Consider the following 14404-nt stretch of genomic DNA (forward strand, 5'->3'; position numbering starts at 1 on the left):
TGGCCAAACTGGCAGAAAATCGGTACAGATTTTATTGAAAGATTCTGTACAAAACTTGCAGGACTTGGCTACTCGGGAATAATAAAACTCCTTTACCAGCCTACCGCAAAATTCGTGATGAGCATACATCCCATCTGTCCTATTAGTGCAAATGAGGAGATCCGGCTCGGGTGTGGTTCTATGGGATAAATCAATATACCAAATATCGCGGTGCCGCTTCTCTGTCCCGTTTTCGTACGATATCCCACCAAAGATATAAATCCTATCCAACTTTTCAACGTAGACGGTACTAGCGTCGGATAAATATGATGTCTGGTCCGCCAGAAAATTCTCCACGTAAAGAACGACATTGTCCCCAGTTACTGGATCATATTGAATTAAGGAATTGTTCTTATACCCAACGACGTAAGAGTACTCTCCGTCCGATACGGATGACAATTGACGCATTATTCCGGGCATGTTTTCCGCCATGACTATACTCGTAGGGCGAGGTGAGATGAAATCTGGCCACGGATTGAAGCGGGAGAGGATCGCCCCAGACAAAGTTATTTCCAAAGATGATAATTTCGCCGTCGTGATGGGTAGCGGTGAAATAGCCGTAATTGTCTCTTCCTAACGAGGAGAGATTCGATGACGTCATTGTTTCCATGTTGAGCGCCACAACGACCAGGGGTGCTGACTCGCCGAAGATGAGGTACGTCGTATCGGACAGAGCTCCACGCCGATGTAAAAGTCGGCGGCGGCGGCGTGAACGAGGGAAACCTTCGGCGGCGGCGGCGCGCCGAGGCGCGCCGGATCTTAGGTCGGCGGCGGCGCGCCGCGGCGCCGAATCTTCTGTCACCGGCGCGCCGATGTTTTTTACTCTTCAGTTCAGTAAAGCGGGTCAGTTTATTAACTTTACAAGTTCCTTTATTCTATAGTAATAGTTGTGTCTCGCTCCATTATAACGTAATCAGTGTTTCTTTTTGTGCATGCATAGTGCATAAAATGCACAAAAATGCATAATAATGAACATCGAGTCAGAATGCCATTAATTTCATATTTCACTTTTATATACGCTCAACAAGAATCAAGCATTTCCATTTTCTAACAATTAAAATTTTATCAAGGCGGAAATTACGAAAAATATTTCTAAATTCCAAATATTAAAAAATGGGTTGACATTGCTAATATTGTTGAATGAAAAACATCGTAACATAACTTAGGATTCGTCCAATATCGTAAATATTCAGCGTTGCTGCATGGTAATCAGCTAAATTGTTTTTGTGCACTTTTCCAGATTTTTGGTGGATGTTATTAAACGCATGAAAACATTTTTATGCACTAATTTTGTGCAGGTGTTTTTAAACAGCAGGAACACTGAACTTAATATAATATAAAATTATTAACTTTACGTCTTAACTTAACGGTAGTATTAACTTTTAACTTTGTGGAAAATATTTTCATGCAAATTGAGTAATTTGCAAAATATTTTAATCTTCATTGAGTTGAGAATCTTCATAGAGAATCTTCATTGGGTGCAAAATATTTTCGTAGAAATTGAGTTATGTGGAATATATTTTCATGGGAATTGAATTCTGTCTAATGAGTTTCATGCAAAATATTTTAATTCTGAAAATTAAATATGGTAAATTGATTAGTTAGAGGCGAAAATAGGCCGCGATCAAGGGACATGAGCATATGTAAGAATGTGATCAAGTAGACATACCACTGCGGAACGTCCAAAAGTAATGCATTGAAATTGCATGGGTACATGCAAGACAACTCAGGATCACATAAGATTGAGAGTTGATTATGGTTGAATAAAACAAACGTTGTCTTCATCCATTTAGTATACATTTGTCAGAATTTATTTAGATTGACTATATGATAATTACCAGTCTGTTAACTAAATATCGAGCATGGCATCATAGTTGTCATGCACGAACAAAATCTTCTTGACTTTTAACGGATGCAGCGACGATCGGCGAGATGTGACGACTAACCCAGCCGTCGAAAATGCCCGTTCCGATGGCGCACTAGTTACTTGTATGCTTAAAAACCTCTTGGCCAAATTTGCTAGATTTGGAAATCCATATTCGTTTTTCCTCCACCAATCCAACACATCTTCCGAGCTGATGGCGACAAGAAGGTACTTCTTTACTTCAGCGTCCAAGGATTCATCAGGGATTACCAGAGAATGTTTCTTCAGCAACTCATTTTTGATGTCCACAAAGTTTTTCTTCTTTTTGGTTTTTGGCTCATCCTTGACGTCATTCTCTGCGCCCTATTGGAGCGGATACAAATTTAATTAATTAATTTAAAATTAGTTTTGATGTTTTTCTGATTTTGTAAAAATGGGTGTGAAGTGAATACAGAAAAAATTAAATTTACCTCTTTATGAACAATAGCGCCACGAACCGGGGTGCCATATGACTTGCACATTTGCATTAAGAATTTTAACTTCGATTGATTCTTTTCAGCAAGGTAGGTCTCAATAATTGTTAATCGCTTCATGCCTGGATCAAGTAAGCATGCACATACGATATCTTCGGTAACAGGAAACCGGTGCTCCAAATGACCCAACAAAGTTTTCTTTATTGATTTAGTCAAATCGGAATCCGCATCTTGCATGGAAATTCTAATAAATACATTTGTATATGTATGTATGCATATATAACAGATTAAATTTCCCATCGCCCAATAATTTATTAAATGTACCTGTCGACGATCTCAGATCTTATCAGAAGTGACAAATGTATAGAAGGATAACTGGAACCTTGCAAAACATCAGTAGCAATTTCGAAGAACTCGAGAACTTTTTTAATTTCTATCGCTGCTTTAATTTCATAGGGCAATGAAATCTTCTCGTACAGTTGGTGTCTCTCCAGAACGTCTTTAATAATCGCTGAAATAACAAATCTTGAGATTTGTAAATTGGTTAAGTGCTCAATAAACTATCTAAATTACCTGTTTTCCAAAAAGCTCGTCAACATCGTTTGGATGCTATTCCATCGCGTGGGGACGTCGCGCTTGAGAGTAGTGAATGTTCCCGTGCAATTTTCATCCAAAAGCATCGTGTCATATTGATCGTCAAGTGCAAGAATTTCCTCTAAAAAATATCTCATTTTTATTTGTTCATTTCAGGGAGATAAATTAATTCAATGCAAGAATAAAATAGTACCAGTTTCGGAGGTTTCTTCTCTAGCCTTAATTTCCGTTGCGGAACTGGATAGTTCATCGTATTTATAAAGTAGACTCCTGTGAACTGCTCTAATTTTTTTCAAGATTTCACTGCAGGTTTTTAAATCTTCAGTTCCGTTGTCCAAAAAATCCTTTTTTATCAAATTATGCATTCCGTGCGCCAAGCAAGGATGGCGTTGGAGTCCACATAATTTTAGTGCTTTTATTATGTTGGCACCACCATCCGTGGTAACTCGGAATATTCGCCCGTCCAAGCTGAAATTTTTCAGAGTTTGTTGAATATCAGCTGCAATCGCCTCGCCAGTATGAGGATGGGGAAACGGTGAAGTTCCAAGTGAAATATTTTGCAATTTCCAAAGATCATCTATCCAGTGACATGTGTAGGTGATGTAAGATATTCTTCTGTAATTGTCTGTCAACAATCAAGAGTTATGGACACGCCATCTCCGGCTGAGGATGGGGCAGCTTTAACTTTTCCTAACGTCAGATTGTACACGTCGTTCAAAGCCGCACTTCCTATTGTTTGCTCGTCTGGTAACGACCGCGATGAATTAGTGATTCCATATTGACAACAAAAATTCTGGAATCCATTTTTTGCGACGGTGTGAAACGGAAGAAGGTCCCTACAGAACCAAAGACAAATTTCACGCCCCAGTTTCCACTTCTCGTCCGAAGGTTGAGTTGGCCTGGACGTCCCTTCAAAATACGCTGTCAATTTTTGCATTTGCTTCGCATGGCTTTTAGTTTTCGTGTCAATTTGGTGGTTTTGTTGCAGGTGCGTGTGCAGATTTCCAGTGCTTACGTGGCAAGAATACCTAAATTATATTACAATCTTGATTTGTACCTATCCAAATTTAAGATTTAAATTTTTTTTAATAAAGGTAATTGATTTAATTTTGGCTTACTCCTTAAAATTTCCAGAGTCCAGGCATAATTTGCAAAACACTTTAGATTGTTTCTGTAGAATAACTTCACCAAAATTGGCAAGTTTGCCAAAATATCGCCATACCTCACTATTTGGATTGGATGAGAGTAGCACTGATAATGTCCCTGATATTAGCAGATTTGGCAAATCCAAAGTGGGGGCGGCCATTATGCTAGATATTCGATTAGTTCAATGTAAATATTCCACTGTGCACTTCGACATTAGACGTACTGGACCATGTGGAGGAATTTTCCCACAATGATGAGAGCAACTTGAGACTCGTCCCTTTGTCACTTTTTAATGACTCAACCAAAGCGAACAAAATTTGCATTTATTCCATAATTACAATTTAATTCGTAAAATCCGTTGATGAATGCAGTATTTTGTTTAAAAATACAAAATTTAAATTCGAAAAAATATTTGTCATGGATGGATATCATATTTTAACTTGCACATATTTCTTCCGATTGGGCTCGAGTTAAATTTGTTTTCGTTATTTAAGTCGATAAACCTGTTTTTGTTATAATTTGACCAGCACCCAAAAATATTTCAATTTCTCTGGAATTTCTTCCGCAAAATTCCATCCAGAATTTTCTTCGGAAGAAAAGATTCTAGATTTATGATGAATTTGTACACCACAATTTTCATTAAATTTCCATCCCAAAAATATCCCAGAAAATTGTTGCAACTCAACCCTAGAAAATTTCCGTACAAATTTCATGTCTAAGAATCACATAAAAATTTGCCCCTCAGAATTATATGAATCATTGCGCAAGAATTTCATAAGTTTTTTCCTCAAATCTCTCTTCAGAAATTTCCCAAAAATTTGGTCCCCCTGCAAAATGTCCTCCACCTAATTTCACTCTGCGTACCTGAAAATTGTCTCAAAAACTTGTTTGTCAAAAATTATTGATTTGTTCTAGCAAATAACTTTTTTTGTACGATATTTATCAAAAAATTATTCAACCAAATTCGCAGAAATTTTGCTACAAAGCTTACCTGAGAATTTGCCCAGTTTGCCTTCCATGAAAATTTTGAGATTTTATTGTAAGAAATTGTATTTTATTGTAATCCTTTTCAAGAATTTCTTCGATTAAATTCTCCCAGGAATTTTTTCTTAATTATGCAAGGAATTTCTTAACAAAATTCCGACAGAATTTCTCCCACATACTTTCTCAAGGATTTCCTCCTCAAAAAATCAGAAAATAAATATCAAATACATATGTATGTACTATCATATTTACTGCGCAAAAATTCACCTTAAATACCCTTAAATTTATATAGCATACAATTTGAAAATATGCTCTAAAAGTACGCGGAGTACTTTTCGAATGCGTGTAAGAATATCCAAGGTTGAGTCGTGCATTATTAACATCATCAATTGTTTTTGGAGTGTAGTGTAAGGGGTATATATACGCAGCACGTGTATCATGTAAATTATCGGCGTCCGAACCATATTTACATTATTTTAAATTTTATGCCCGGCGGCGCGCCGCGGCGCGCCGGCCGTTTTCATCGGCGGCGGCGGCGTCAAAAATTGAGTCGGTGTCGGCGGCGCGCCGGCGTTAAATCGGCGGCGTGGAGCTCTGGTATCGGATCCTTGCGGCGCGACAGCGACGCGGTTAAACGCCATGGGAAGTTGTCCTACATTATGGACAGTTCCGTTGGTGGGGGAATATTTGTAAATGGTTCTTTCCCACTGACTGAGCGAATAGCCTCCGTGGTAGTAAATGTTCCCCGCGGGATCGATAGAAGATGTTCCGTGCGACATGCGCAGTGGCAGCTGGGCGGAGAGTTCCCCTTGATGGGCAGATATGGAATATTTCCATATTACGTTCTGTTTCATGACGTTTTCCACTCCTCCAATTATGTAGATGGAGTCGTCCCCGTTGTAGATGGACGTACTGCTTGAGAGTCTTGTCCAAAGGGTGGAGTTGCATCGGACAGCGGTCAACTGGCTGGATACTGTCGGGATGAATATTACAGAAAGGATTAGTGGGAGTAGATACATTTTGGGAAATGTTAAACCTGTGTTTAGGACACAATTTAGCGGACTGATTAATTTAATTGGGTGACGACTAAGATATATTATTTAGTCAGATTTTTACTATCAGAGTCATGGGATAGTGATGAATCGATATCATTTTGAAGTTGGAATTATCTAATCAATGATAAGATATCGAGGTATGAGTAGGACCTGTCGAGGTAGTGTTGCGTGCAAAAAGTTGTACCGTGTCAACAAATTATGTCACAATTTATATCACTTAATCCTTTAGAATGGAGGACAAATTTATCATGTACGAATTAAATATGATGATGCAATAAGAATTCATGTCATCAGAATTTTCTAAATGAAATATTTGGGGCTTCCTGTAAAGTAAAAATTGTATGGTCCGATATTAAGCAGAATTGTCTGAATTCATCTAATTATATCATGTATTGTATAGGTGTGCAATGGTATCAATATGGAAAAACGTTTTTAGTTTAGTTTTTTGTGCTAGATGTATAAATCTAGCAATAAGTGTACATTCTAAACAATATCGATACGAGATATGATGTCAAATTTCGAAATTGTTTACCGTTTTCCATAAAAATACGAGTGAAACATATAATAATAATTTCAAAAATGTTATAAAAAAATTTTGCACGGTCAAATGTAATAAGTATCTCAGTTAGGAATCCTACCAAATGGACGAACGCCAAACAATGTTAACCAAGCACTCAATTAATCGTAAATGATGAAAAATTACTGCGTGCGATGTCTACCTCGAGCATGGATAAATATGTAAAGGAAAGAATGCTTTATTTGGGTTGAATAAAATTACATTGCTGTCGTTTTAAGAAATTGAGACCGGGGTAGCCGATTACATATGTACAAGAAAAATAAAATATACCTTACACCATTCAAGCTTTAATTAAAGTTGGAAGGATGGAGAATGTATTATTTTCTCTAAATATATTCTATACATATTCTATTCACTATAATATGTACAGGCGATTTGAGTAGATTTTCCTTTATCGTATCCATTCAGCTGTTGGAGGTGTGGATAGGGTTGAAAATAAGAGAGCAGGATTGTCAGCACCTTACAGGCTAACGGCCCTTAGTTATCTCACCTAGAGGTAATTCGTGGACGAAATCTGATTACATTAATTCTTAATTAAAAACGAGTAATGTTTAGCATTAATACATTAATTATTTACTCTGAAAGTGGAACAGAACACCGTTCTTTCTGGGTTCTTTCTGCTTCGGATAGGATGAAAAACAAAAACAGCGGCCACAGAAACAACAGGTAAGGATCAGCCCGATAAGAACAATGAGTACGATTGCGATTTCCAGACCAATTACCCAGCCCACCCTGAAACCAGGAGAAATAGATTAGGAAATAAATAAGCATCCCTTTGATGGCAAACCATTTAAACATTTCTGTAATACAAGCATACATGTTCACATTCATTCATGTAATGATGTATGAATGAATTATTCATTCAATATTAAATAATTGAATTAATACATGTTTTATTCTGGTTTTTGAATAAATGAATATTGAATGAATATCTATTCAATTGGTATGAATGAATAATGAATGAATATTTTTTTCATCATTAATTTTTTACCCAATGCTTCATGCATAGGGACAGTTGAGAAATTCAGTTAATACTGTGAATAATAAACAAGTGTTTAATAATTAGTGAATATTTTTTTACAAATTATGAATAAGTGAATAAGAAATGAATATTTGTTTTCAAGGCTTTAATGTATGAACTTTGAATGAATGAATATTTTTTGAACATGTATGAATACAGATAATTTATAAATATCTTGGAATAACCTCATTTACTGTAAATCTGCTTACCAACCAGGGACTTCATCGTCATAGTAGAAGGTGCCATTGTATACGCGGCAGATTTCATCCACGGTGCAAAAACTACAATGGGACGGACACTGGAATTCCGAGGGTTCGGTGGTGGATGGAAATGAACTCTCGAGTGTTGCACAATTAATGTGGGAGAAGACAGAGAAAAATATGAGAAAGTGTACCCCACAGAACATTTTTGTATAATTTTGTATGATCAGCAGTTGAACATATAATGAATAAAATTATTTGGCTATAAGTGAAGGTACGGTAAATTAGATTACAAAGTACATGGTTAATTTTCAGACATCATCAACCTCGCTTATCGTAATCAATTCAATCATACATTTTCTACTTTAGCTATGTAGATGATGGATTGGGCAAGGTGATCAAGTCAGGGGTTGGGTATGTAACTTGTACCTTTGTGGTTGTGTCTTTATCGCCACGCCATGGCGCCAAATATGCGATTAACACGGAAACATGAATGGATCCTTCGTCTAGGGTCCTAGTAGATTCTAAAAAACATAGTGGGTACCCTGGACACGATAAGCAGTCGGGGACCTTCCCTTGTTAGATATGTACATAATTTAGGCTGTCTGTTGGTACTCATTCCCAAGCTATAGCTCATCAAAACGTGATCACATAGCAATCTTTAGCCTTTTGTAAGCATATGTATGTGTGGACGTTTAATCGCCTTCATTTCGTAACATATTTCTTCTTGCGAACTATACATACATGTTTTAACTGTTCAACATATTCTCAAAAATACCAGGGGCAGAATTGAAAATTAGTTTTGAAATTGGCATTTAAAAATAAATACATAATTTTAATTGAAATTTTTGAAATTTCGAGTATTTCGGGTATACATAATTTTATTCTCATTTTGGATATGCTGCGCAAATAAAAATTGGTTAACGCGTACATTTTCCGATTTATTCGAACCAAATAATTTTTTATAGTGCATGTGTCTTAATATTAGTATTTGTGTGAGGGCGCAAGATTGAAAATAAGTGGTCAAGACTTCTCTGGCAACTGGTTTACTTGGTGACAATTGATGTGCTCAAAGTCTGGCGGAAGTAATTCGTCAGTATGATCTAATTAAATACGATCATAATTGAAAACAAGTTATAGAAAATGGTCTTTATCGCTTCGTTAGAAAGGACTTACAAACAACGTGCATCTTGGGATCGTTCTGTCTCGGGTACGATGCAAAACAGAAACAGCGGCAGCAGAAACACGAGCAAAGTATGATACCGACGATAATCGCAATTCCGACTGCGACTGAAGTCCCCATTATCAAACCCACCCTGAAACCAGCGACAAATAATAACGATAGTTAGTGAGGAAAACTTTTGTTACCAAGTTTTGGTGACAACTTGCAATAACAACAGTACTAATTAAATCAATTAGTTCAGTTAAAACGATACAAAATAAAGGCGGATGATCTTAGGAGGACAACCCCTCACCGACAGAATCACCTATTTTGATGCCCTTTGGATATGTTGCAGTCCTAGGTGAGTCTAGCAAAAGTGTGGAAGGATTTGATTCCATGGCCCTATTTGCGCCCGCCACACCCACTCAAAGGTGCAAACATACCCTGTTTTGGTTCATTTAAAAAATCACCAAAAATCCAATTTTGATCGGATTTTTATAATTTAAGCGTTTTTGTGATCTTTGATAGTTGCTTCATCATATCCAATAGCAAACTCATCTTTTTTGAAATTTTGATTTTTTCGAAGGCATACCCTTGGTCAGGAAATTTTCGAAAATACTCAAAAAATTAAAAAAGGTGAGTTTGCTATTGGATATGATAAAGCAACTATCTAAGATCACAAAAACGCTTAAATTATGAAAATCCGATCAAAATTTGATTTTTGGTGATTTTTGTAATGAACCAAAACAAGGCATTTTTCGTGTTTTTCGCACCTCTAAGTGGGCGTGGCTGGTGCAAATGGGGCCATGGAATGAAATCCTTCTTCACTTTTGCTAGACACTCACCTAGTACTACAACATATCCAAAGGGCATCGAAATCCCTGATTCTGTCGGTGAGGGGTTGTCCTCCTTAGGAAACTAGAGCATTCGGTTTAGCGAGGGAAACTAAACGTTGATAAAGTTCACCGCCACAAGCAATTCATGTTAATAGTCAAAGTTATTTATTTAAAATTTACATACCATCCCGGAAGGCTGTCTCTATAGTGCCATTCTGTAAAGTATTGGTGGCAGATTTGGTGAGAACAGTAATCACAATGCGACGGACATTTGAATTCCGAGGGTTCAGTTGTGGATGTCAAAGCGTCCTGAAGGGTGGCGCACTGCAGGATGGCAAAGATCCAGTAAAGTATGTAGAACTTCATCGCACCGAATAGTTTATATTTTGCTGTTTAATGTGTTAGTAATGACGTGCGAAGCAGACTTGTGCGAATGAGTTGGTTGTGGGGAAAATATTTGAAGTAGGTTGTATACAGATTCCACTTATCTGTTCTTGACGTCATGAGATTCACTTATCAGTATGGATCTCATCGCAAAAAAATAATATGGCAGGGTTGCACATCAGATGAACATATGAGATGTTGTTACCGTGTAAGTTAATTAATGTGAACCCAAAAGCTATTACAAATTGAAAGCTAGCAAAAAAAATATTTGCGATGTTTATTTTCGTGATAAATCTTAAAAATTTAATGAATACCCACCAAGGGAACGATATTTAGCTTCATACACCTATATACATATTTTAAATAAAGACACTATCAAAAACGTTGAGATTTCGGACTTAATCCCACGATGTGAGCCACGCATCTAGTGCATAAGCACGCAATCCTGGTCGTCTCGCTAATAGTGATAAATATGCATTCACAAATGGGGTGTGAGTACAAAAGAAAGAAACTATTGAAAAAATGCTTGTAAAATCTGAAACAATTAATTCCTTAATCAATTGTACTAACTCTCCGAATTCCAAAGACATTTTCAGGAGTTATAAACAAGGTCTCTACCATTTACTTTTTTTGCTTGATACGGTCCATAGACCCCTATCATTCCTATCTTGTCTGAGGCATAGGTGCGCAGCTTCCAACAGGTTTCGCCTCCGGCGTCCGCTTCCGACCAAAATTCTCGCTTCCAGCTTTCAGTGCTTCTGCTTCAGACCAAAATTTTCGCTTGCAACTTCCAGTGCTTCCGACCAAAAATCGAGCTTCAGACGTCCGGATGTTGCTTCCGACAGCATCTACAGCATTGCTTCCGAGGACCTCCGGCGTCCGTTTCCGACCAAAATTTTCGCTTCAGCTTCCAGTGCTTCCGCTTCCGACCAAAATTTCCAACTTCCAGCGCTTCAGCTTCCGAGCAAAAATCGCCGCTTCCGACTTCCGGAAGTCGGAAGCTGCGCACCTATGGTCTGAGGGACGTTGGGTGCATTATCCTTTTTTTCATGCAATTCGATTTTTTTAACCGCAGGTAATCCAGAAGAAGTATTGCATAATTGTATATTCCCGTGCCCAGAAAAGTACACGACGATTATTGATAAAGTGGGTGAAGATCTTTTTTACATAATCATTAAAATATCTTTCCGTAGTCATTTGATACAGCCATGGGCTTTTGAGTGTTGGGTTAAAACATTAAGATTTACATGACCACATTTTTATACATAAATGACATGAAATAAATACGAATATATTTAGAAAAAATGTAATGGAATCGATGTTTCGTCTTAAATTGCTCAGCATTTGCCAACGTAAAAATTCTGGAACTTGAACCAAAAATGATTCATTATTAATTGGTTATAAAACATGAAGAATTATGGCAGCAAAATTTTCAGAGAAGGCCAGGGGAAGAAATTTGGGCTTACTAACTTTTGGAAGTAAATATTACCTAAAAAGTCGACCTGCACGTTGGCGTACGTAGAAATTTAGCCTCCAATCAAATTGTGTTACTGCTTTATTAAAATTATCTTTATAATTTATGTATATCTTTTACAAATATAAATTTTATTATGTGTACTAAGCAAAATCTGGATTTAATTTATTTTGTAAACTTCACACTCTCTGGGAGGTGCACGGAAAATTCGTCATTATTGGGGCACTTGGTTCGGATTTATCCATCTGGTTAAATCAGTAAAGGGTGTTTAGGTTCAGTGGCACATGAAACCTCTTCAGGAACCCAACAGTCGGATTTAGTGGGGTCAAACACGAGGGCTGATGCAAAATTTAAAGATGTTGGGAGTCCCATCCGAGTCGCAAACGTAGTAAAGAGAGCAGGGGATACCGGGTAGAACTTTGCCAGAACAAGAGAGTTGCGGCTCTTCCGTCTGGTTCTGGTATTGACATGATTTCATCTCTTGCTGAAATTTTAGTGGGGAAGGACAGCTGAACTCTGCCATCTCCTCGTCATTGCAGGCGAGAAACATTGAATCGTCCATTGGGTGGGGATACCTTCCTGAAAGGAACCAAGAATCAGTTGTTAGTTGGGAGCATAGCCCGCAAAATGTCTATGAACGGTCCTTGGTCCATCATTTGTTAACATGATGGACCGAGGACGGTTCATAGACATTTTGCGGGCTATGGTTGGCAGGGATAATAGAGGTGGCACTCCGTGTCTTCCAGAGGCTAACTAATGCAGAATAATGAAATCTGATTGAGGTACGCTTTTACCAAGGAGAGAGATTAGCAAGTTGCAAATTTAAATTTAAAACAAACGAGAACTAAAGATAAATGGGAGATAATAGGCTAATGAATCTTATTTGAAAAGACTCGGCACTTTATATCAACCAATTACATATTTATATTCCGATAAAATTTAAGAAACCCCGTAATTTCTAAAATTTTAACGACTTGAAAAAAAAATAATAAAGTGAATATTTTGAAATGAGTAGGTGAGGGCCTTCCACTGACTATGGTATTGTAGTATACTTTACCGGCTTCGTTGAAACAAAGGTCGCGAAATGTAAATGAATTATTTTCCTACATGAAAATATGACTCGTAATGAGTGCAGGCCGCCACCTTGTTTAAACTTAAAAAAACAATCAAAACCAAGCAGATCATATGGGGGAATTTGAATTTCGCGGCGTTTTTTTACCCTGATTTTTTCTAGACAACCAGGCTTGAATGGTTGCCTTAGAGATAAATTAAATCACATGTCCGTTTTCATCAAATACAGATAATTCAGTACAATTTAACCATCAATCTTTGGCGCAAGGACCAAGCTACATATACCAAAATTATGATATTCACAAATAAAAATTACCATTTGATCTGTTGCTACAGGTGAACAAGTCCAAGGAATGGAGTGAGGTGGTTATATTTGAGAGTGTACACAATGTGTCGAGATCAATCCAAAAAATGTCATCACTGAAGTCAAGCTTGATTGCAGTATGGTCATGAAACTCCACTTCTACTTCCACTTCGACTTCACTTCCACAGAAGTGGCTTGTTCTGCGACAGAGATGAAACTCCACTTTCACTTCTCCCCAGATAACCACAATCAGATAACCACTACCAGATAAGACCATCGGACGACCACTTCATCAGACAACCACTCCCAGATAAGACCATCAGACGACCACTCCATCAGACAACCACTCCCAGATAAGACCATCGGACGACCACTCCCAGATAAGACCATCGGACGACCACTCCATCAGACAACCACTCCCAGATAAGACCATCGGACGACCACTCCCAGATAAGACCATCGGACGACCACTCCATCAGACAACCACTCCCAGATAAGACCATCGGACGACCACTCCATCAGACAACCACTCTCAGATAAGACCATCGGACGACAACTCCCTGATAACCACCGTTAGACAACCACTCCCAGATAAGACCATCTTGGAAACAAATCTTGGAAAAAAATGTGGTCCAAAATACCTGTCCCTTGTGACCAAGCGTGCATCCAAATAACCCCACGAGAAGTTTGCACTCAGGAATTTTTTCATCCCCACACTAGTGGGGATGTAAAATTTGTAGACAAGATGATTCTTAAATCAAAATTTCCGAAAATCCACCCGTTTGGTTAACGAAAATGGAGCAATTTCGCAGCCCTGCATTACGGATAAGACCATGACCGCATCTCTTTACCGATCAAGCCGTATAAACTACCGATTAATTACTTTGATAAGTGGTCATCAAAAAACCCAAGTCTTATTTTGTGCTCACAAGGTTACTTGCCAATATCGTCAAGACGTTTCTGGCTACTTCAAGGAGAAAACAATTGATTTTTTGTCTAAATTGGAAAAGCGTCCAATGTCCCCCAAGCAAGAAGTATTTAAAGATTTTGGACCTTTTGGAAAAGATATTACTTAAGACGACCGACTACACGGAAAAACCCGTTATGTTTTCGACCTGTCATGGGTCAAAGCTGACGAGTGCGAGGAGACAGTCGGGAAATTCCATAATTAACCATACGTGGAAAAACCGACCAGAAATTGATTACAAAGGTATCGACGG

The 14404-nt window shown here is 37.8% G+C and overlaps 1 protein-coding gene and 2 long non-coding RNA genes across 4 annotated transcripts in view; 2 read left to right on the forward strand and 1 right to left on the reverse strand.

The window, feature by feature from the left end:
* LOC118435696 overlaps positions 1–14404 on the forward strand; it is a 55595-nt gene that overhangs the window by 30859 nt on the left and 10332 nt on the right. The window contains exons 2-3 of one of the 2 annotated variants that reach the window (XR_004834965.1): positions 13217–14045; positions 14117–14394. This is a non-coding gene — a long non-coding RNA (uncharacterized LOC118435696). Of the gene's footprint in view, positions 1–13216; positions 14395–14404 lie in introns of both variants that reach the window. The other variant, XR_004834964.1, reaches the window with a different exon arrangement.
* On the forward strand, positions 2663–8221 carry LOC118435698. The gene is made up of 3 exons (XR_004834967.1): positions 2663–7228; positions 7318–7398; positions 7970–8221. It is a non-coding gene; the product is annotated as an uncharacterized LOC118435698 (long non-coding RNA).
* On the reverse strand, positions 8812–10908 carry LOC110850230. Its single transcript, XM_022097695.2, has 3 exons — positions 10136–10908; positions 9130–9269; positions 8812–9056 (listed from the first exon to the last, which is right to left on the reverse strand). The coding sequence occupies exons 1-3, from the start codon at positions 10315–10317 to the stop codon at positions 8977–8979; spliced, it is 402 nt and encodes a 133-aa protein (XP_021953387.1). The 5' UTR covers positions 10318–10908; the 3' UTR covers positions 8812–8976.

Source organism: Folsomia candida, unplaced genomic scaffold (assembly GCF_002217175.1).
Source record: "Folsomia candida strain VU population unplaced genomic scaffold, ASM221717v1 Fcan01_Sc005, whole genome shotgun sequence".
Lineage (NCBI taxonomy): Eukaryota > Metazoa > Arthropoda > Collembola > Entomobryomorpha > Isotomidae > Folsomia > Folsomia candida.